General features: G+C 42.4%; 2 protein-coding genes across 2 annotated transcripts in view; one reads left to right on the top strand and one right to left on the bottom strand.

Annotated features, from left to right (window-relative positions):
• Positions 1 to 23,356, bottom strand: part of BARX1 (BARX homeobox 1) — a 78,980-nt gene extending 55,624 nt beyond the window's left edge. Inside the window, exon 1 of the mRNA XM_008959990.4 lies at positions 23,182 to 23,356. Coding sequence (XP_008958238.1) covers positions 23,182 to 23,356 — 175 coding nt within the window. The remainder of the gene's footprint in view (positions 1 to 23,181) is intronic.
• A 95-nt stretch (positions 23,357 to 23,451) lies between these two features.
• Positions 23,452 to 24,980, top strand: part of PTPDC1 (protein tyrosine phosphatase domain containing 1) — a 79,265-nt gene continuing 77,736 nt past the window's right edge. The window contains exon 1 of the mRNA XM_008959993.4: positions 23,452 to 23,960. The gene's annotated coding sequence lies outside the window, so the exon portion shown is untranslated. The remainder of the gene's footprint in view (positions 23,961 to 24,980) is intronic.

The raw sequence follows: 24,980 nt of genomic DNA, 5'->3' as shown, positions 1-24,980 counted from the left end.
AGGTTTCACCCTCCTTCCTTAACCTTAAACTCAGTTTTCGCTTATGTTAAATGAGTATCATAATCCCTGCCACAAAGGGTTGCTATAAGGATTTAACAGTATCAAACCTATAATGAACCAGCTTCTAACCACCTCAGAAGTGCTACTGCAACTGTCTACTCCATTAAGACTTTTTTAGGATAATGGGAATGTATTTTCTAAGATCTTCTTCAAAAGTTGACAAAAAGGACTTCTGGTTCTGGACAAGATACAATAGACTCACTTCTTCCTATTCCTCCACCAAGTAAAACTAAAATCCCTGGAGATACATAACAAAAGAATAATCTGAAAGGTGGAGAAAAAGGGAGACTGGCTAGGGACCTTGAGACCTGAGGAACAACATACAGATGGGTTCCCTGGGTTTTCTTTTTGCCTCCTATATCCCAGACTTGGAGCTGAACAGGCTGGCAGCCCACAAACACTAATGGGTATAGACAAAAAGAGGTCCCCAAAAAGCCTCTTCTCTCTAGCCAAAGGAACAGGAAAGGGGAAGCCTAGAAAGACAGAAAATATTTAGACTCTAACTTTTAAAGAAGAACCAAGTAGAAATTTTAGAACTAAAATACAAATTAAAACACCAATCGAACCCCACAGAAAACATTGCAGCCCCACCCCCACTGGCCAAGGGCTAGTGCGGAGCCTAGACTTCCAGTTTTACCAACGTGGCTGTAACAAGGTGACCCCTCTCTCCCACTGGGATGATGTCAGAGAAGGTGAAGCAGGGAGCATGAACTCCCTGTTCTGAAGTAATGAGGAACTGCCTCCCTGGGGTGTCAACAGAAGCTGAGGGGGAAGCTGTACTTCCATCCCCACTTGGTAGTACCAACAGAGTGGACTCCTTCTCCCACTAGTGCAGTGCCAGAGGGGGCCTGCTGAAACAAAGGATTTCAGTAAGAATCTGGGTCTCATAACATAATACTCAATATGTTCAGAACACACTAGAAAATCACTAGTCAAACCACGAACCAGGAAAATCTCAACTTGAATAAGAAAAGACCATCAACAGAAGCCAACACTGAGAGGACACAATGTTGGAATTATCTGGTGAGGATTTTAAAGCAACTATCATAAAAATGCTTCAGTGAGCAAACATGGATGCACTTAAAACAAAAATGCAGAAAATCTCAGCAAAGTAATATAAGACGTAAAGAAGAATCAAGTGAACATTTTAGAACTAAAAGATACAAATGAAAAACTCAATGGATGAGCTCAATGAAAATGGGAAGAACAGAGTAAACAATCAGTGAAGTTGAAGTTAGGATAATAAAAATAACCCAATCTGAGAAATTACCCAATCTCTGAGAAACAGAGAAAAAACAGACTGGAAAAAAATGACTGCAGCCTCAGAGTCCTATGTAACTATAACCCCCCAAAAATCTAATACTATGCCATTGGAGTTGCAGAAAGAGAAGAGAGACAAGGTGGGGATTAAAAAAGTATTCAACAAAATAATGGCCGAAAACTTCCGAAATTCAGCAAAAGACATAAAAACAGATTCAAGAAGCTGACTAACTCTGAACAGTATAAACCTAATGGAATCTATGCCAAGACATATCAGTTAATCTCCTGAAAACTAAAGACAAAGAAAAAAATCTCAAAAATAGTGAGAGAGAGATACCACCTTATCCATAGGAGAAAAAATAAAAATGGCAGCAAATTGCCCCTCAGAAACCATGGTCAGAAGGGAGTAGCACAGCATTGTTTCAAGGAACTGTAAGACCAGAATTCTACATCCAGTGAAAATACCCTTCAGAAATGAAGGGGAAATCAAGACATTATCATCTGAAGGAAAACCAAGAGAATTTGTCAATAGCAAATCTACCCTAAAAGATGCTCTTGAGACAGAAAGGAAACGATAAAAGAAGAATTTTGGAACATCAGGGAGGAAAAGCAAAAAATTGAAAGGGTAAAAGTATGGGTAAATGGAATAGCCTTTCCTTTTTTTTTTTTTTTTTTTTTTGACAGAGTCTCGCTCTGTTGCTCAGGCTGGAGTGCAGTGGCGTGATCTCAGCTCACTGCAACCTCCGCCTCCTGGGTTCAAGTGATTCTCCTGCCTCAGCCTCCCAAGTAGCTGGGACTACAGGCGTGTGCCACCATGCCCAGTTAATTTTTCTATTTTTAGTAGAGACAGGGTTTCACCATGTTGGCCAGGCTGGTCTCGAACTCCTGTCCTCAAGTGATACACCCGCCTTGGCTTCCTATTACAGGGGTGAGCCACTGCACCTGGCCTCCTTCTCATGAGTGTTCTAAATAATGTTTGGCAGTCGAAGCAAATCAATGTTACCTCGAGTCTACTATGTAACAAGGAGCATCAGTGTCAGGCATGCCCTGTAATTGAGGTTTCAAGCTAAATGGAATACTTTATATGTGTAAAATGTTTAGAACAGGCCGGGCGCGGTGGCTCATACCTGTAATCCCAGCACTTTGGGAGGCCAAGGCAGGCAGATCACTTGAGGTCAGGAGTTTGAGACCAGCCTGGCCAACATGGTGAAACCCCGTCTCTACTAAAAATACAAAAATTATCAGGGCGTGATGGCAGGTGCCTGTAATCCCAGCTACTCGGAAGGCTGAGGTAGGAGAATCGCTTGAACCCAGAAGACCCAGGTTGCAGTGAGCCGAGATCATACCACTGCACTCTAGCCTGGGCAACAGAGCAAGACTCAGTATCAAAAAAAAAAAAAAAAATTAGAAGAGCACCTGACACATTAAGGAATAAATAATTAGTTATCTGAATGCAATAAATGTAAAAAGACAAACAAAAGTCAAGAGAAGGACACCCACTAGCAAAGAAGGCACCGAATCCTTCTGTCTTCTCCCCTAAATGTGGGCACAAAGCAAGGGTGGGCAGAAATCCGTTTAGCTTTTCCATTTGAGTCCTATGCTGAGCTGTCTGTTCTTAGTGTACCAGGGTTGGGGTGGTCATAGAAATTATTGTAGTGTGCTTGGACTACCGTAACAAAATACCATGCACTAGGTGGCTTAAACAACAGAAATTTATTGTTTTCACAGCTCTGGAGTCTGGAAGTTGAAGATCAAGGCCCAGCTGCTTGGGTTCCTGGTAAGGGCTCTCTTCCCGGCTTGCAGTGGACACCTCACCGTGTGCTGACATGGCCTTTCCTTGGTGCATGGGAGAGGGAGTGAGCAATCTCTCTCTTCCTCTTCTTTTTTTTTTTTTTTTTTTTTTTTTGACAGAGTCTCACTCTGTACCCCAGGCTGGAGTGCCGTGGTGCTATCTCGGCTCACTGCAACCTCCACTTCCTGGGTTCAAGCGATTCTCCTGCCTCAGCCTCCTGAGTAGCTGGGATTACAGGCGCCCGCCACCATGCCCAGCTGATTTTTGTATTTTTAGTAGAGACGGGATTTTGCCATTTTGGCCAGGCTGGTCTCGAACTCCTGACCTCAGGTGATCCGACCACCTTGGCCTCTCAAAGTTCTGGGATTACAGGTGTGAGCCACCAGGCCCGGCCAGGAGAGGGAGTGAGCAGTCTCTCTCTTCCTCTTCTTATAAAGCCATCAATCCTGTCACATTAGGACTCCACCCTTATGACTTCATTTAATTACCTCCTAAAAGCCCCAACTCCAATACAGTCCCATAAGGGGTTAGGTCTTCACCATATGGATTGGGTAGGGAGAGGGCACAATTTAGCCCACAGGGCAAATCTGGGGGGAGATGTGAGTTCTTCTCGGTCTTTATGCCCCAACACGCTTTCATGTTGCCAACTCAATCAGACCACTAAAATCTGTTCTCAGAGAAAAGTCCTCCCCTTCATTTTCTGTCCTGAATATACAATTTTCCCCAGGCCCCAAGCCACAGAGCCTGAAACATCAGGAAAAGGTTCTGTTCTTAGTGCTCTTATCCAACCTCTTTCATCTGACTATTTCAAAATGTCCTCACAGCCCTAATTAGGTAATGAATTAATCAACAAAGTTGCTGGTTAATTGGCTTTCATTTTTGGAACTACTTCCAGAAATGTCAGGGGAAATGACATTTTTCAAAGTTTAAAAATGCATTGCTCGGCCTGAAATGCTGTGCTACATGAAAAGATTTCCTGCTAGGCTAGATCAGAGTGAACCGGGGGAGGTGGAAGCGGGCAGGATGATTTCTCTGTTTCTGTGGCAGCCTGCCACAGTCTGGAGGGCGCACCCTCTGCTTTCTCCTCTGATTCTGTTTCAGCAGGCTAGACGAAAAAGGGCACTGCATTTGAAGTCAGAAGACTGAGGCCACAGTCTCTGACCATAACCCAGCTCTGTCACTAACCAGTCACCCGGCCTTGGATGTCAATTCCCCCAGCCTTGCCTATAAAGTGGATGTTAATCTACCCCATCTAGCCTTTGGAAAAGAATTAAATGATTCTGTATGTCATCTATAAAATGGATACAAGTCTACCCAATCTAGCCTTTTACAAGAATTAAATGATTATATATGTAAAAGAACTTTGTAAACTGCAAAATACAATTACACAGTCCTTTTCACAGTATGAGCACCTTTCTCAGGCTGGGGTAGAGAAGTTGGGGGAAGGCTTCATGGAAGAACTAATAACTAAGTTCAATCATGAAGGATGAGGAAGGGAAAGCAGGGACATTCTGGGCCAAGAGAGCAGCATGGCAACAGTGAGAGAGGGCCTGGCACATCTGACCAAGTGCCTGAAGTTTGCATAGCTAGGTTTAAAAATTAAGGGAAATGGAGTGGGAGGAAGGATGCTAGAGAGAGAGGGTGAAGCACTTTGCACACCATCCTAAGGAGTGTGGACTTTTCACAGACGTGGGAAACAATGAAAGCATTTAAAGAGGCAGTGCCATGATCAGATTTGTATTTAGAAAGCTCACTTGGTGGAGAGCAGTATAGAAGATGGATTGGAAGCAGTCTAGACTAGACAGAGAGATCACTCAGGGAGCAGGTGCAGTAACCCTGTTGAGGATCTAGGGAGGGCAACTGTAACAGAAGTGGAGAAGAAGAGTTAATTAGTTAATTAATCCAAGTGGTTCTGAGGAGTTGGAATCCATAAGACAGATAGCTGGTAAGCATGGAGACAAAGGAAAAGATCAAAATTGGCTCCCCAGTTTCCAGTTTGGGCTAGCAGATAAATGGTGGTGGTTACATTCACTTGGCTAGAAGGAGCAGTTAGGAGGAAAAAGACTAAATCAAGTTTTAGAAGGTTAAGTCTGTGGGATAAGAAGTAGAGGTGTCTAATGACTGTTAAATATAGGGTTCTGGAGCACAGGAGAGAGATCTGAAATGGATAAATATAAGATAAATATAAGACAAAATTAGGTTTTAGAATCACATTACTAATAGCTAGTATGAAAGATACTCTAGATCCAGCTATTTTCAAACTCCACACCCATTTTCCACAGAACTTTTTTAAAAGGAAGTCAAACTGGAACTCCAGTATCTGAAATATATTTTAAAAGTTCTTTAGATGGTTTAAATCTTCATCTTGCATGGACCATGGTTTTAAAGCCCTCAGATTCGTAACGATCTGAGAATATTGCTGCCTAGATATACTTTTCCAGGATAGAGAAGCCTCAGTAACATGGCCAGTATCACATAACATTTAGTCAAGAATTGCCCTCCATATCCAATGTAAATTTCTTTTGTCTACTTAAGCCCATTGTTTTAGGCTCTGATCTTCATTGGAAACAGATTAATTTCTTGTTGTCAGCTTACACAATAGTTTACAACTTTAAACCTGTGATTTTTGACTATTACAAACATGGATGAAAAATTTTAAATGCAGTTGTTCAGATGTTTCCAAATTTCAACTGATAACATTGACATTATTTATGCCCATGCCCCTAGAACAGGGACTAAAAAAATAGTTAAAATTGCCCAGAAGGCCCTGTGTGGTCTGAGCCTGGCCTACCTGTTCAACCTAATTGCACGGCCTCCTCCCTCTTGCTCACTCTTCTGCTACAGTGGGCTTCTTTTTATTTCTGGGAGGCCCTGGCCCTTATTTTCACTGTTGTTTTTTTTTTAAATAATGACTGCAAATAAGCTGATATACAAATTAAGCCCTTATTTTCACCGGTTTTTTAATAATGACTGTAAATAAGCTGATATACAAATTAAGATCAAGGGCAGAAATGAGGTCACTTCCTTCCTCTTAGCTGTTAGTTTCTTCATCTATAAAATAAGAAGGTTGAACTAGATTGGGGTTAAACTCCAAGGTTGGGATCCCTGAATTTTGGGTGTAGGGAGCTCAGCGAAATGAATGGGGGTTAGTAAGCTTACTAAAACCAAACTTTTGCCCATGAGAAGGCTAGAAAAGGAATAAACATTTACTAAGTACCCTCTTAACAGCTCATTTTTCCTCACAGTTACTTAAAAGTAGATGTTGTTACATTTATTTTATCATTTCCATTTTCAGATGAGGAAATGATCCCACAGAGAGGCAAGATAGCTTTATTAAGGCAGAGTTAGAGTTTACAAGGCCAAATAAAACACAAAAACAAATTTCTTTGCTTTTATATAGAATTATATCAACTTAATAATGTAACCAAGATAATCAAGTTAGAGAAAAAAAGAGAAAAAAAGGAAAAGGAAGTGTATCGGGCATGGCCTGGTGGTTCATGCCTGTAATCCCAGCACTTTGGCAGACAGAGGTGGGAGGATTGCTGGAGCTCAGGAGTTCAAGACCAGCTGGGCAATATAGCAAGACCCCATCTCTACAAAAGATTTTTTTTAAATTAGCCAGGCGTGGTGACATGTGCTGCAGTCCCAGCTACTCAGGAGGCTGAAGTGAGAAGATCACCTGAGCCTGGAAAGTTGAGGCTGCAGTGAGCCATGATCATGCCACTGCACTCCAGCCTGGTGACAGAGTGAGACCATCTCTCAAAAAACAAACAAAAACCAGTGTATCTATGTTTGACAGAAATCTTTCAAAATATGGGCGCATGTGGGAAGCAGATAATCAGTGGTGTCCCTCTGAACAAAACTTGGAAACCAATGGAATAGTCCTTTTCTAAAGCAAAGACCTCCAGCTCAAAAAGTACCAGGAATCTAAGGAAACCTGTTGACACAGTATGGTCATTGACAGCTAACTGCCACAAGAGGGCAAAATTCTCAGGAAAAGGAATGATGTTGATCCAAGTCTGAAATCTCACTTTTGCCTTCTCCACTTAGAATATCCTTTTTCTTTTAAATATTGTCTTGATTTTTCAATTTAATAAGAGCTAACTTATAAGAGTGTGGTTATTTCTTTGGCCTGAAATCTCTCCCACCCTTTCCTCCCTCCCTCCCCCTGTTAACTCACATTCATATTCAGTTGTCACCTAAGATATTATTTCCTTAGAGAACCTCACCTCCCTGGACTAGGTTTGTTCCCTGTGCACTCACTCCCAGAGCATCTTGCCCTTAGCCATCAAAATACTTTACACTCTTGAAGTTTCTAACTTCTAGATTTTAAGCTTCATATAAGGGCAAGGGACCATGTTGATCTTTTTTGCAGTTCAAACCTAGAGGCCAGCCCAGTGTTTGAGTCACAGTGGGTATTCAATAAACCTTTGGTCAATGAATAAATTAATGGTAGATTTTAGGGGGAAAACATCTTCCCACCAAAAATAAGCAGATAAACCTGCAGCTACCAACTGTCTATCTTATCTGGTCTTTTATTCTGTATAACGGTGGGAGATTAGCAATGCATATGAACTACTTAATAATTCTTTAGTGTCACACTACTTTCCATAATTGTTAATGTAATTTAACCATCAGCTCATGGAGCAGTCAACTACAGTAATAATAACTGAGTGGTAGTAATCTCTGGTGGCTCATAGAACAGCTCGGACCTAGTGTGAAGAGGGGATTTCCTCCCGGCAGCTGCCCTCTGGCAGCTGAATGACTTCTCTCCAGTATCAGGGGTGTCAACTGTGGCATTCTCCCGAAGTGTGCTGTAGCTGCTCCATGCTTTCCAGCCATTTGGGTTTGGTGTGTGCAAAAAGACTGAACACAATCCATCAGGAAGCTCTGAATAGGATCCCTGCTCCTTTTTTGTGTGCTCATTTCAATTTATCTCCAATTAAATTTAATTAGACATTGAGCACCTGCTGTGTGCAGGAAACCGTGCAGAGTGTTTTAGGTGATATTGAGAAGTGAAAGGAAGTTTGCAATCCAGTAATTGTTATTTCAGCCTTGTGATTCTGTCATTCACATTAAGGTTATATTTTGGACAAGTGAGTCTTCAGGAGAGCCTAATAGGATCCTGTGTTAGGTGGCAGGTGGGAGCAGGGTTAAGTTCTGAAGTCATTGGGAAGAATATATTCAGTATATTCTTATTGATTTTTATCATTTTAACTACAGAAAGTAAAGCTCAACAAAACTATCCTTCGGGGGGATAAGCACTAGATTAAAGGATTAGTAAATATTGATTACATGGATTTAAAATTAGCAGGAGCCAGGCGCAGTGGCTCACGCCTGTAATCCCAGCACTTTGGGAGGCAAAGGCAGGCAGATCGCTTGAGGTCAGGAGTTAGAGACCAGCCTGGCCAACGTGGTAAAATCCCATCTCTACTAAAAATACAAAAATTAGCTGGGCTTGGTGGCAGGCACCTGTAGTCCCAGCTACTTGGGAGGCTAAGGCAGGAGAATTGCTTGAACCCAAGAGGCGGAAGTTGCAGTCAGCTGAGAGGGCGCCACTGCACTCCAGCCTGGGTGACACAGTGAGACTCAGTCTCAAAAAAATAAATACATAAATATATAAAATAAAATAAAATAAGCGAGGTTGTATCAGAGTGATGCTCAACGTGTTCAGCATAGAGGTATCCTGTTTACAAAATCCTCTCTCCAGCTTCACCACTCCAAATACTCCAGCAATAATCTATTTGCTAACAGTTCCCATTTACTCAATGCCTGCCCTGGGCTTTAGAATCAGCAGGTATAACCGACACGGTCAGTCTCACTCATGCCCCATGCCTTCCTTTATGCTGCTACCTCTATTTGGGCTGTTCCAGCACCAATAGCCTGGCAAACCACTTAGCTTTAAAATCCAGCCCAAGCTTTACATCCTTCAACCAAGACTCCCTCCCTCCTCTGGGACTTTACTTTGTAGTCACTGCTTATTCATATGGACACCAACGCTCAGCCTCCCTACCCAGAGTGTAAGGGCAGGCACCTTGCATTATTCCTGTGGTACTTCTGAGCTCTAGCACAGGGCCTCAGGACGTTGAAGAGCCTCATTCCCTCCATGTGCTCCCTGAGTTTTCCACAGATGAGCTGATGGCCTTCGAATCAGGAGTCACAAACTCTATCTTCCCAACATATCCATAGTATGGCCCTAAAATACAGATTACTTTTCATGAGAAACTGTTTTAAGAATCTTAAGAGTCATCTGAGCTGGAAAGAACCTTAAAGATCACATCTAATCCTCTTTCAAGTGAAAATTAAGACCAGAAAAGTTCAAAGACTTGTCTCAAGTCCCAAGATCTCACCAAAAAAGCGGGGTGTGTTAGTTTTCTATTGCTTCATAACACATCACCACAAACTTAGAGGTGAACAACTATATTCATTCATTAGCTCACAGTTCTGTAGCTTCTGAGTCCAGCATGGCCTGGCTGGGTTCTCTGTTCAGGCTCTCACAAAGGTGAAGCAAGGTGTCAGCCAGGCTGAGTTCTAGTCTGGAGGCTCTGGGAAAGACCTGCCTAAGCCCGTTCTTGTGGGCAGGTTCAGTTCCTTCCAGTTGCAGGACAAAGGCCCCATTTCGTTCCTGGCCATTGGCTGTGAACTGCTCTCAGCTCCTCACGTCTCCTCCATCAAAGTAAAAACATTGCAGCAAGCCCTGCCCATTCTTTTAATCTCTCTGACTTCTGCCACTGCTACTGGCCATAATGAACTCTCTGGTTTTAAAAGTCTCATGTGATTAGACCAGGCCCACCTGTATACTCTCTTAACATCGGCTGTGCCATATAATATTTACTGCCATGTAATCATTGCAGTAAAAGCAATCAAATTCACACTCCTAAGGATTATATAGAACGTGTACATGGGGATGGCAAGGAGGGAAATCTTAGAAGACATAGAATGTGTACATGGGGATGGCAAGGAGGGAAATCTTAGAAGACACAGACTCCTGCCTACCATGCAAGGATTTGGGAATCATACAGACATGGATTTGATAGCAACATTACCACTTAACATCTCTGATTTCACTGAGCCTATGTTTCTTCCTCTGCAGAACGAGAATACCCCACATGCCTATACATGCCTTTTGTAAGGGTTAAAGAGAAAATGGATACAAAAGTGACTTTCTGTTTTTTGTTTTTTGTTTTTTTGAGATGGAGCCTCTCTCCATCACCCAGGCTGGAGTGCAGTGGCACGATCTTGGTTCACTGCAACCTCTGCCTCCTGGGTTCGAGTGATTCTCCTGCCTCAGCCTCCTGAGTAGCTAGGATTACAGGCGCGCACCACCATGCCCAGCTAATTTTTGTATTTTTAGTAGAGACGGGGTTTTACCATGTTGGCCAGGCTAGTCTTGAACTCCTGACCTCCGGTGATCTGCCCGCCTTGGCCTCCCAAAGTGCTGGGATTACAGGCATGAGCCACCGCACCCAGTCTGAAAGTGTTTTTAAGGTATAAGGCACTACCTGGCAGGGTCTAATTGAAGTATTGTGCACAAGTATACGGCATCCCCTAGAAAAAAAGATCCTTAAGGTTAGAGGCTTAAGGACGTGACAAAATCAGGGTCTGAGTGAGCCTTACTATCTTTTAGTGACAATAAGATGGAAGTTTAGAGCACCAAGAAACAGATGGTAGATAAAGTATTTCAAATGGCCATTTATTTCCTATCTAAGGCAACGCAAAGCCACATTCAGATATATCTGGACTGCTTCTGACCCTCCACTGAAGGTGGGATTCTTCTTCAATCTGTGGGACAGTCCTGGATCTCCATGCTAACATGGTTCATCTAGTACAGTTGGGACCTAACTCAGATGACTGTCCTACAGATTAAAGCAAGGCACTACAGAGGTGACCAGGCAAGTGTTTCAGCAAGGAGCACAGCCTGTCCACCCCTCCCTGCTTCTGAACATTAGGGCAGAAATTGTGAGTTATGGTAACAACTCTCTAAATTTAGAACACTGAAGGGCAAGATTCTCTATTGTCTGAAAAAAACCACTGAAAGCAAGCCAACATAAGCATCTGTAGGAGCTCCATTTTTCTCTTCCTTCAGTGTGGCTTAGTTTCTGAGAAAGGAGCACACAGACCTTGGTGCAACTTGCTTAAGAATGATGATTATAGTACATGAACTGTTTCCTTCTTAAGCAGAAGAAATCACTATGTGATAGTCTCCTTCAATGCTTCGTTGCTAAATACACAGGGCCTGGCACATAACAGATATTTCAAAAAGCATCTGCAGAATGAATAAATGAAACAAACCAACCAACCAGTGAGCTGGAACCCAGTTCTCTTCACTTCTTATCCAACACTTTCTAGTATGCAATTCTGTTTCCCACTATACTAGCCTGGTGTCTGCCCTCTGAACAGAATTAATAAGCAAGTAGTGAGACTCTAGCTAAACTTAAATGTGCTAGCTCCAACAGTCCCTAGAAATTCTAAGCCAGGCTGTCAAGTTGAAACTGTCTCTAGACAATAGCTGTGCAGCTGAGGAAGTGAGCAGCAGCACACTGACCATCTGCTCCCTTTCTTCTCTGGGGAGCTGAGCTGAAAGAATTCACAGAGGTTAATGAGCCCTCTCTGGCTCATGTAGTCTTGCACAATCTGTGGGTCTGGGTCTCTTCCATTTTAGAAGATAAACACACAATTGAAATGCCTCAGGTGTGCACATGCCTATACAATGATTAGAGCTCTCTTGCCAAAGTGATATGTGAACTTTTTAGAAGCCATAAAGGAATACTGGAAAACTACTCGGCCTTTGTAGTCAGACAGGCCTTTGTAGTTCAGGGTTACAGCCCTTGATTTCTCCACTTATTAACTGGGTAACTTTGGTTCCTTTTACCTCTCTGAGCCTCCGTTTCTTCATATATAAAATGGGAATAATACAAAGAGTTATGCCTTGCAGGTCTATCATGAAAATTAAATTAATTAAGTGTGCAAAGTGCTCGGTACAGAACATTCAACACATGGGCTACTGTGGTTATTGGTATGTAACTAAACTCCTTCTCAAATACATTTCTATACATTTACTTCTTCAAACCACCCATGGTATTGAAACCAAAGGTTTGAAACTATTCCATAAAGATTCACTAAGTGACTAATACACACCAGTATCTGCACTGGGTGATAAAAAATGGAGACAAATAAGAGAATGGAATAAGAGAAAGGGGAAAGAAAATAACATTTATCGAGAACCCATATTGAGCTAGGCACTGCACTAAGTGCTCGGAATCCCAGGCAAATAAGTCACAGCACTGGAATTTAATGAATTTAATGCTTGATTTTTCATTTCACACATTCATTCCTTAAGAGAAATCAAGCTCATGAAAGTTCCTATGGCTTTCTGGTTGCCAGAATCTCTTCTCTGAATTTCACTGGAGCAGAAGAATATACCTCAGAGACTTGCTTCACACTTCAGCCAGGCCTCAGCTCCTTCTTTCTCAGCTTGCCACTCCTCTCTATCTTCAGTTGCCCATTTGCAGTGATGAATGACTCGTTTCTCAACCAATTCCTTGGTGCCCTTGTTTTTGAAAGTAATTGTGTTGTGGCAGGATCATCCTGCCCTCTTAATTAAGGGCATTTGTGGTTTGGTCTTTGTCCCATGTCCTCCTGGTCAATTATGCTTATTTATTCCCTGTTGTCAATTTGTCACTAATAAGTCCTCTCATATAATGTTATTACAGCACAAGTGATACACTTCTATATAATTTCAGGAAAAAGTGGACATTACTGGAACAAAAAGTGCTTAGAGAACCACATGATGAAGAAAACATTTCACAGTGCTGGTTTGTTCTCTATTTCCCACAAATCTACAGTAACAAGTTACAGATTTTAAAAATAACTCGAGTTACCCCTCTCAATTGAATAACTCAATTTTTTAAAAAACTCATCACAGGACAATAGCAATCAATCTATTTTGCAACACAATAATTCTAAAACAATTAAAATGTAAATGTTAAAAGAAACCATAAACATTCTAGAACAAAAATAAGTGAAAGGTTTTATGCCCTTAGGTGGGAAAAACATTTTTTTTTAATTTCATTATTATTATACTTTAAGTTTTAGGGTACATGTGCACAATGTGCAGGTTAGTTACATATGTATACATGTGCCATGCTGGCGTGCTGCACCCATTAACTCGTCAGTTAGCATTATGTATATCTCCTAATGCTATCCATCCCCCCCCCACCCCACAACAGTCCCCAGAGTGTGACATTCCCCTTCCTGTGTCCATGTGTTCTCATTGTTCAATTCCCACCTATGAGTGAGAATATGCGGTGTTTGGTTTTTTGTTCTTGCGGTAGTTTACTGAGAATGATGATTTCCAATTTCATCCATGTCCCTACAAAGGACATGAACTCATCATTTTTTATGGCTGCATAGTATTCCATGGTGTATATGTGCCACATTTTCTTAATCCAGTCTATCATTGTTGGACATTTGGGTTGGTTCCAAGTCTTTGCTATTGTCAATAGTGCCGCAGTAAACATACGTGTGCATGTGTCTTTATAGCAGCATGATTTATAATCCTTTGGGTATATACCCAGTAATGGGATGGCTGGGTCAAATGGTATTTCTAGTTCTAGATCCCTGAGGAATCGCCACACTGACTTCCACAATAGTTGAACTAGTTTACAGTCCCACCAACAGTGTAAAAGTGTTCCTATTTCTCTACATCCTCTCCAGCACCTGTTGTTTCCTGACTTTTTAATGATCGCCATTCTAACTGGTGTGAGATGGTATCTCATTGTGGTTTTGGTTTGCGTTTCTCTGACAGCCAGTGATGGTGAGCATTTTTTCATGTGTTTTTTGGCTGCATAAATGTCTTCTTTTGAGAAGTGTCTGTTCATGTCCTTTGCCCACTTTTTGATGGGGTTGTTTGTTTTTTTCTTGTAGATTTGTTTGAGTTCATTGTAGATTCTGGATATTAGCCCTTTGTCAGATGAGCAGGCTGCGAAAATTTTCTCCCATTTTGTAGGTTGCCTGTTCACTCTGATGGTAGTTTCTTTTGCTGTGCAGAAGCTCTTTAGTTTAATTAGATCCCATTTGTCAATTTTGGCTTTTGTTGCCTTTGTTTTTGGTGTTTTAGACATGAAGTCCTTGCCGATGCCTATGTCCTGAATGGTAATGCCTAGGTTTTCTTCTAGGGTTTTTATGGTTTTAGGTCTAACGTTTAAGTCTTTAATCCATCTTGAATTAATTTTTGTATAAGGTGTAAGGAAGGGATCCAGTTTCAGCTTTCTACATATGGCTAGCCAGTTTTCCCAGCACCATTTATTAAATAGGGAATCTTTTCCCCATTGCTTGTTTTTGTCAGGTTTGTCAAAGATCAGATAGCTGTAGATATGTGGCGTTATTTCTGAGGGCTCTGGTCTGTCCCATTGATCTCTATCTCTATTTTGGTACCAGTACCATGCTGTTTTGGTTACTGAAGCCTTGTAGTATAGTTTGAAGTCAGGTAGCGTGATGCCTCCAGATTTGTTCTTTTGGCTTAGGATTGACTTGGTGATGCGGGCTCTTTTTTGGTTCCATATGAACTTTAAAGTAGTTTTTTCCAATTCTGTGAAGAAAGTCATCGGTAGCTTGATGGGGATGGCATTGAATCTATAAATTACCTTGGGCAGTATGGCCATTTTCACGATATTGATTCTTCCTACCCATGAGCATGGAATGTTCTTCCATTTGTTTGTATCCTCTTTTATTTCATTGAGCAGTGGTTTGTAGTTCTCCTTGACGAGGTCCTTCACATCCCTTGTAAGTTGGATTCCTAGGTATTTTATTCTCTTTGAAGCAATTGTGAATGGGAGTTCACTCATGATTTGGCTCTCTGTTTATCTATTATTGGTGTATAAGAATGCTTGTGATTTTTGTACATTGGTTTTGTATCCTGAGACTTTGCTGAAGTTGCTTATCAGCTTAAGGAGATTTTGGGCTGAGACAATGGGGTTTTCTAGAAATACAATCATGTCATCTGCAAACAGGGACAATTTGACTTCCTCTTTTCCTAATTGAATACCCTTTATTTCCTTCTCCTGCCTAATTGCCCTGGCCAGAACTTCCAACACTATGTTGAATAGGAATGGTGAGAGAGGGCATCCCTGTCTTGTGCCAGTTTTCAAAGGGAATGCTTCCAGTTTTTGCCCATTCAGTATGATATTGGCTGTGGGTTTGTCATAGATAGCTCTTATTATTTTGAGATACATCCCATCAATACCTAATTTATTGAGAGTTTTTAGCATGAAGGTTGTTGAATTTTGTCAAAGGCCTTTTCTGCATCTATTGAGATAATCATGTGGTTTTTGTCTTTGGTTCTGTTTATATGCTGGATTACATTTATTGATTTGCATATATTGAACCAGCCTTGCATTCCAGGGATGAGCCCACTTGATCATGGTGGATAAGCTTTTTGATGTGCTGCTGGATTTGGTTTGCCGGTATTTTATTGAGGATTTTTGCATCAATGTTCATCAAGGATATTGGTCTAAAATTCTCTTTTTTCATTGTGTCTCTGCCTGGCTTTGGTATCAGGATGCTGCTGGCCTCATAAAATGAGTTAGGGAGAATTCCCTCTTTTTCTGTTGATTGGAATAGTTTCAGAAGGAATGGTACCAGTTCCTCCTTGTACCTCTGGTAGAATTCGGCTGTGAATCCATCTGGTCCTGGACTCTTTTTGGTTGGTAAGCTATTGATTATTGTCTCAATTTCAGAGCCTGTAATTGGTCTATTCAGAGATTCAACTTCTTCCTGGTTTAGTCTTTGGAGGGTGTATGTGTTGAGGAATTTATCCATTTCTTCTAGATTTTCTAGTTTATTTGCATAGAGGTGTTTGTAGTATTCTCTGATGGTAGTTTGTATATCTGTGGGATCGGTGGTGATATCCCCTTTATCATTTTTTATTGTGTCTATTTGATTCTTCTCTCTTTTCTTCTTTATTAGTCTTGCTAGTGGTCTATCAATTTTGTCGATCCCTTCAAAAAACCAGCTCCTGGATTCATTAATTTATTGAAGGGTTTTTTGTGTCTCTATTTCCTTCAGTTCTGCTCTGAGTTTAGTTATTTCTTGCCTTCTGCTAGCTTTTGAATGTGTTTGCTCTTGCTTTTATAGTTCTTTTAATTGTGATGTTAGGGTGTCAATTTTGGATCTTTCCTGCTTTCTCTTGTGGGCATTTAGTGCTATAAATTTCCCTCTACACACTGCTTTGAATGTGTCCCAGAGATTATGGTATGTTGTGTCTTTGTTCTCGTTGGTTTCAAAGAACATCTTTATTTCTGCCTCCATTTCGTTATGTACCCAGTAGGCATTCAGGAGCAGGTTGTTCAGTTTTCATGTAGTTGAGCAGTTTTCAGTGAGTTTCTTAATCCTGAGTTCTAGTTTGATTGCACTGTGGTCTGAGAGACAGTTTGTTATAATTTCTGTTCTTTTACATTTGCTGAGGACAGCTTTACTTCTGACTATGTGGTCAATTTTGGAATAGGTGTGGTGTGGTGCTGAAAAAAATGTATATTCTGTTGATTTGGGGTGGAGAGTTCTGTAGATGTCTATTAGGTCCGCTTGGTGCAGAACTGAGTTCAATTCCTGGGTATCCTTGTTAACTTTCTGTCTCGTTGATCTGTCTAATGTTGACAATGGGGTGTTAAAAGTCTCCCATTATTATTGTGTGGGAGTCTAAGTCTCTTTGTAGGTCACTCAGGACTTGCTTTATGAATCTGGGTGCTCCTGTATTGGGTACATATATATTTAGGATAGTTAGCTCTTCTTGTTGAACTGATCCCTTTACCGTTATGTAATGGCCTTCTTTGTCTCTTTTGATCTTTGTTGGTTTAAAGTCTGTTTTATCAGAGACTAGGATTGTAACCCCTGCCTTTTTTTGTTTTCCATTTGCTTGGTAGATCTTCCTCCATCCTTTTATTTTGAGCCTATGTGTGTCTCTGCACATGAGATGGGTTTCCTGAATACAGCACACTGATGGGTCTTGACTCTTTATCCAATTTGCCAGTCTGTGTCTTTTAATTGGAGCATTTAGTCCATTTACATTTAAAGTTCGTATTGTTATGTGTGAATTTGATCCTGTCATTATGATGTTAGCTGGTTATTTTGCTCATTAGTTGATGCAGTTTCTTCCTAGCCTCGATGGTTTTTACAATTTGGCATGATTTTGCAGCGGCTGGTACCGGTTGTTCCTTTCCATGCTTAGTGCTTCCTTCAGGAGCTCTTTTAGGGCAGGCCTGGTGGTAACAAAATCTCTCAGCATTTGCTTGTCTGTAAAGGATTTTATTTCTCCTTCACTTATGAAGCTTAGTTTGGCTGGATATGAAATTCTGGGTTGAAAATTCTTTTCTTTAAGAATGTTGAATATCGGCCCCCACTATCTTCCGGCTTGTAGAGTTTCTGCCGAGAGATCCGCTGTTAGTCTGATGGGCTTCCCTTTGTGGGTAATCCGACCTTTCTCTCTGGCTGCCCTTAACATTTATTCCTTCATTTCAACTTTGGTGAATCTGACAATTATGTGTCTTGGAGTTACTCTTCTCGAGGAGTATCTTTGTGGCGTTCTCTGTATTTCCTGAATCTGAATGTTGGCCTGCCTTGCTAGATTGGGGAAGTTCTCCTGGATAATATCCTGCAGAGTGTTTTCCAACTTGGTTCCATTCTCCCCGTCACTTTCAGGTACACCAATGAGACGTAGATTTGGTCTTTTCACATAGTCCCATATTTCTTGGAGGCTTTGTTCGTTTCTTTTTGTTCTTTTTTCTCTAAACTTCCCTTCTCGCTTCATTTCATTCATTTCATCTTCCATCACTGATACCCTTTCTTCTAGTTGATCGCATCGGTTCCTGAGTCTTCTGCATTCTTCACGTAGTTCTCAAGCCTTGGCTTTCAGCTCCATCAGCTCCTTTAAGCACTTCTCTGTATTGGTTATTCTAGTTATACATTAGTCTAAATTTTTTTCAAAGTTTTTAACTTCTTTGCCTTTGGTTTGAATTTCCTCCTGTAGCTCGGAGTAGTTTGATTGTCTGAAGCCTTCTTCTCTCAACTCGTCAAAGTCATTCTCCGTCCAGCTTTGTTCCGTTGCTGGTGAGGAACTGCGTTCCTTTGGAGGAGGAGAGGTGCTCTGCTTTTTAGAGTTTCCAGTTTTTCTGCTCTGTTTTTTCCCCATCTTTGTCCTTTTATCTACTTTTGGTCTTTGATGATGGTGATGTACAGTGGGTTTTTGGTGTGGATGTCCTTTCTTTTTGTTAGTTTTCCTTCTAACAGACAGGACCCTCAGCTGCAGGTCTGTTGGAGTTTGCTAGAGGTCCACTCCAGACCCTGTTTGCCTAGGTATCAGCAATGGTGGCTGCAGAACAGCGGATTTTCGTGAACCGCGAATGCTGCTGTCTGATCGTTCCTCTGGAAGTTTTGTCTCAGAGAAGTATCCAGCCGTGTGAGGTGTCAGTCTGCCCCTACTGGGGGGTGCCTCCCAGTTAGGCTGCTCGGGAGTCAGGGGTCAGGGACCCACTTGAGGAGGCAGTCTGCCCATTCTCAGATCTCCAGCTGCATGCTGGGAGAACCACTGCTCTCTTCAAAGCTGTCAGACAGGGACATTTAAGTCTGCAGAGGTTACTGCTGTCTTTTTGTTTGTCTGTGCCCTGCCCCCAGAGGTGGAGCCTACAGGGGCAGGCAGGCCTCCTTGAGCTGTGGTGGGCTCCACCCAGTTCAAGCTTCCCGGCTGCTTTGTTTACCTAAGCAAGCCTGGGCAATGGCACGCGCCCCTCCCCCAGCCTCGCTGCCGCCTTGCAGTTTGATCTCAGACTGCTGTGCTAGCAATCAGCGAGACTCCGTGGGCGTAGGACCCTCCCAGCCATGTGCGGGATATAATCTCCTGGTGTGCCGTTTTTTAAGCCTGTCGGAAAAGCGCAGTATTAGGGTGGGAGTGCCCTGATTTTACAGGTGCCGTCTGTCACCTCTTTCTTTGACTAGGAAAGGGAACTCCCTGGCCCCTTGCGCTTCCCGAGTGAGGCAATGCCTCGCCCTGCTTCGGCTCACGCACAGTGCACTGCACCCACTGTTCTGCGCCCACTGACTGGCACTCCCTAGTGAGATGAACCCAGTACCTCAGATGGAAATGCAGAAATCACCTGTCTTCTACGTCGCTCACACTGGGAGCTGTAGACCAGAGCTGTTCCTATTTGGCCATCTTGGCTGCCCCCCTCCAACATTTCTAAGCATGCCATCAAAGGCAGAATGCATTAGGAAAATCAATAGAATTGATTTCAAAAAACACTAAAAACTTTTTATGGCCAAAAATCCCCCATAAACAAAATTATCCCCTAGAAACAAAATAACAAAAATATTAACAAACATAAATAAACTAGGAAACATATTTGCAATCCACAAACAAAGGGCACTTAACATACAAAGTGCTTTCACAATTGCAAAATGGGCTAAAGTCATGAAAAGACAATTCAAAAAACACAATGTCCAGTAAACACATAAAAATATGTTTGAGTTCACTAATTTAACAAATTCAAATTAAAACAATAAGAAATATTTTTTTCACTCATTAGATTGGCAAATATTAAACTTATGGGTAATGCCAATGTTGGCAAGTTATGCATACCAACCAGCATTGTCAAACATTCTTAGAAATATAAATGGGCTTAGTTTTCTGGATAGCTATTTTACAATATGCAAAGAAAAAAAGATTTAAAAAGTATACCATCTGACTCAGCAATTCACTCTGGGTATTATCCTAAGAAAATAATCAGAGAAGTCACAAAGGTATATGCATGAGGACATTTACTGTAATGCTGTTTATAATGAAAAATTTAAAACATCCTAGTATCCATAGAGGATAGTTAAATAAATTATGTTGCAGTCCTATAGTGGAATATTATGTTACTATTAAAAATTATAATGATTCTCTCTCCTTTGTTGGCTTTGAAGAAGTAAGCTGCCATTTCTGAGGTCTATGGAGAGGACCACGAGGCAAAGAATTGAGGGTGGCCTTTAGAAGCTGACAGCAGCCCATTGCTGATAGTCAGCAAGAAAATGGTGACCTGTCTATAGCTGCAAGGAGATGAATTCTGCCAATAACTTGAGGGCACATGGAAGTGGATCTTTTCCCAGTTGAGCTTCTGATAAGATTGTAGCCCTGGCCAGTACTTGAATTGCAATCTGTTGACAGAAACTGTGACAGGACTGATGATGCACAGAAACAGATAATAAACGTGTGGTGTTTTAAGCCATTAAGTCTGTGGTACTTAGCAAAGCTGTCTAAGATATGTTACGTAAAAAATAAGTTATGAAACAGTATGTATGATATGATCTTATTTTAAAGTACACTTATATTTAAATAAATGTTCATAGAAAAATGTCTTGGACAATGTAAACCACTAGGTGTATTCCTCATACTTTTCTGCCTTTCTTGAAACTTATCTTCAATGAACATGTATATTATAAAGATAGATGTATTTTCATTTTTAAAGAAAAAATGATATCCAAAACCTTGGGAAGAGAGTTTATCTGTGATGTGTAATTTTTGTGTCATAATGATGCTACAGTTTTAAGTCCTTAGAAATTTAGATAACTAAAGAATTTATGTATAACTAAATAATTTATGTATAAATAATACAGTGATTTTTTTTCCACTGTGGGATCCTCTTGTTATTGAGTTGGAACTCCAAGAAGGTTGTTAGGTAAACATGGAATGAAAGTAATACCCACATATTACTCAAATTTGTGGAATAACCATCCAAGTTACAGTAGAGGGATGAGGTCTACATAGTCCAGATTTCCCATACAATGCTTATTTAAAATACTAAAGTCATTTAATTTTTGGTTACAAAATATAATCCTAATAGCTATAGAATACACCTTTCGAATGGCTGGAATACAGTATTTATATCCAGTCCAGTTGTAAGATGTGAAAATCAACTATAGACTCTGTGCTATTGAGTTTGCTGAAGAAAACATCACACACATGACCTCTATCCTTGATTGTGCTCTCTATCCAATTTAATAATCTTTTCATGGATCCAAATGAAATCTCATCCCCTCCCAAGGGGGGCATGTTTAAACGCTCTCAACTTCCTATCCCACTACCTTCCCTCTCACCCTTGGCAGATAATCTGGTTGGCCTAACTAGGGTTATCCATCTATCCACTAGTTGGGGGAACACAAGTCATCTTAATAATGCCACCAAGACTACACACAAGGTGAAGAAATAGTTTCCCCAAAGCAAGGGAAGGAGTGGATGCTATGGCCAAAGGATGCAAACTCCCTGGCATGGCACACATGATCCATCATGACAGGACACTAGCTCCTCACTATGTTCTTCTACCCCCCCTTTCTTCATAGCCAGTGTCACATATGCTGGCTTCTCTCACATCGACATAGTTTTAGACTATCTGATCCCTCTGCTTGGACTGCCATTCCACTTACTTAGCTTGATCCGCTCAAGCTTGATTTTCAAGACTCAGGTCAATCACCATTTCTTTAGAAAGTCTTCTCTAACGAAAATCCCTCTTTTTCCCTCTCTCCAGCCAGGTTGGATACTCTTCTCATGTCTCCCATACCGCCCAAATACCGTTATCATGATGTGTTCTAATTGTTTGTATACTTGTCTGTCTCCCCATAGACTGTGGGCAGGATAACGTCTAATTCACCTTGGAATTGTTAATGCTTAGTGCAGCACAAGTATACACAAGACATTGTTTATTAAATGTATGAAACCAATCCATTACTTTTTTTTTTTTTTTTTTTTTTTTTTTGAGATGGAGTCTTGCTCTGTGGCCCAGGCTGGAGTGCAGTGGTGCGATCTCCACTCACTGCAACCTCCGCCCCCTGGGTTCAAGCAATTCTCCTGCCTCAGCCTCCCTAGTAGCTGGGATTACAGGCGTGCACTACCACGCCTGGCTAATTTTTGTATTTTTAGTAGAGACGAGGTTTCTCCATGTTGGCCAGGCTGGTCTCAAATTCCTGACCTCATGTGATCCGCCCACCTCGGCCTCCCAAAGTGCTGGAATTAGAGGCTTGAGCCACAATGCCCAGTCTCCATTACTTATTAACAAGCCCAAGTATGGGCACTGTTCTCTGTAGGACAGTGCTGAGAAATACCAAGTCAACGTTTTCAAATGTCTTTTCATCTGCTGCTTACTAAAACAAATTTTTTACATCATTACCATACTGGTGTTTAGATGTCACACTATTTTTGCATTGGTGTATTATATGGGGCCTGCTTCCTGAGCCACAGGGCAGTATGGTAGCTTCATCTTGTTTGTTGATTCCTGTCAGCTTTAGGCAGAGTGGCCTTTGTGGACTCGGTACAGAAAATTACATTCTTAGGTCCATGTGCTTGCAACTCTGCAGCCAACTGGTATCAGACCATCTGGTCAATCTAACAGCCTCTCTGCATTCACAGTTTGTCATCATTTCTATCTTCCAGTGTCATCTGCAACATGGGGCTAGTAATGCCTACCTAGAGGGATTAAATGTGAAAATATATGTAAAGTATCCAGTATAGGGTCTGCCACAGAGTATGTATTTGCCTAGTGAGTTGTTCTGCACATGCAGGGGAAGGACTTACTTCTACTGAGCCATGAGACACAAGACCACTTGCGAGGGTGAAAAAACAAGATGCAGCAGATTACTAGTTGCTTAATCAAATTCATTCTTCCCTTCATTTTGGAAAGATTTTTAAGGGCATCAATGTGCCAAGTTAAGATTACAGTTTCCAGCTCTGAGAGGTCATGATACTAAATTCGAGTCTGTAAGATGTAGTTAGAAGGTTTTGTGTGGGACTTCCAGAAAGGCCCTTTCTAAAATAAGGATGTGATGGCTGGAGCTCCAACTACCATTTTGGCCCATAAGGCAAATTTGTGGACACAAGCCAGGCTGTACAGATGACAGAGCCGAACGACCTTAGGTACCTTCCTCCCACTTTCTTTTATGGGAGAGGGGAAAAGCCCCTCGTGGGTTTAGGATACTGGAATCTGGGGGTTCCTGTTACACGCAGGCAAACCCCGTCAGCCACTCTGAAAACTGCTGGGCCTTGCTCTCACCCAGATTCTGCTCCTCGGATTTCTCTGAACCACCTGGGGCCGCGACGCCGTAAGAGTTGGGACGATAGGACCAGTAGAAGCAGGAGGAACAACACAGGAAGCGCGCCCGGAGAGAGGCGGCCAGTCGCTGGGTTCCGTCCGCGGTGCTCCAGGGCTCTCCTGGCTCTTCCTCCATTCACTCTTCTCGACCCTGTGGCCGGGGAGCGCTTGCAGCCAGCTCCGCCGCCGTCCTTCTTGGCTCGCGCCGTCCCCTAGCCGTCCTCACGCCGTCCCGTTACTTAGGGTCCCTTTTCCGCACCCGCGCCATCCCCTCAGCGTCCCTCACGATTCCCTCACCGCCCGCGCCCGTTCGAAAATGCCCAGAGCCACCGCTCTCGTCACGGTCCGCTTCAGGCCTCCATTGGCCAGCACACGTCACGTGCGGCGTGTGGCGGCTGACATTGGCGGGCGGGCGCGCTGAGGGCAGCGCCGGGGACGCGGCCTCAGCAGGGGCGCCCCGCCACGGGGAGCAGCCCAGGGGCTCGCCCCAGGACGTTGTCCGGCGGGCTGGGCTGGGACCCCTCTGCCTCCAGGGCGCGTCGGGAGCAGCAGGGATCGGTGCCGCGCCGTGAGGGTGCGCAGAGGCTGCCCTCGGGCCCGCTACCCACAGACCCTCCGCGGGGCAGCGTCTCCGGGCCGGCCGCGCCCTGGTCCGCCGACCGCAGACGACTTGTGACACGGACGGCGCGTCCTGCTGACCCCAGCCGGCGCCGAGGGCTTGGAATCTCGAGCGGGAAAAGGTTCGGAATTAGCAGCTAGTTTAGCCGCACACTCAGTATGGTTCTTTCAGATTTGTTTTTTTAAACGTCTAGATATTAAGTGATGCGTGGTTGGAGGCAAATCACTGAGGGTCGTGAGCTTGAAACTAAAGTTTAAAGGTCTTGGATTTGAGGGTCTCACATTCAGATGTCTGCAGGGACCAGGCTGGGAGATGCTGGGAGAACCCCCACGTTCTGGGGTGGCGAGCGCCTCTCAACTGCCGCTCGAAGCGATCTCAGATTTTTCAAGAGAAGTTGAATATCGGGATTTTTATGTGAAATCTCTTGATTTGTAAATGTTGGCAATCAATTAAAAAAAAAAAAGAAGAAACACTGGAAGCCAAGCAAAAGACATTTATAAGCTGGTTCTAGTCTGCCAGTTTGTGACCTCTAATTTAGGTCTAATTCTGCCACTAAATTAGTCACGTGACCTTGACCAAGTCATTTATCTCTCGGACATGCATTCTCAACATGGGTGATATTGCTCATGTTCTTAGGGGGCAAAAAGATCGTAGATATTACCGTCCTTTGTGGCCTTCCAAAGAGCCTCAAAACAAGCAGATATAGGTTATACCTATGTCATTGAAATTTTATGGGGTTGGCAGATTCGGAAATAAAATGTCTAAAACGTCTCCTGGGAGGAGAGGGGGAAAATCAAGAAAAGGTTGAGAAACACTGCTTTAGGGAGGTGGATAAGCAGATGATCCTGCGATAGTTGTGTATGTGGAAGGATTAAAACATACTAGCATTCATAGACTGAGAACCGGAAAACTCCGAGAGGTCATCTTATAAATGTTCCATGCCAGGCACTGTTAACACACACACGTACAGGTACATACATATATACACACATACATATGTCCACACAATTTTATTTGATCTCCACAACAAAGTGTCATTTCATTTACTGTGTGGGAAAACAAGCTCAGAGGGTTTGGGTGACGTGTCACAGTCAGAGCTATTAATATTAAATGGAAGAACTGGGATTTAAATCCAAGTCTA

Source organism: Pan paniscus, chromosome 11 (genome assembly GCF_029289425.2).
Source record: "Pan paniscus chromosome 11, NHGRI_mPanPan1-v2.0_pri, whole genome shotgun sequence".
Taxonomy (NCBI): domain Eukaryota; kingdom Metazoa; phylum Chordata; class Mammalia; order Primates; family Hominidae; genus Pan; species Pan paniscus.
This window is presented reverse-complemented; position numbering and strand designations above follow the sequence as displayed.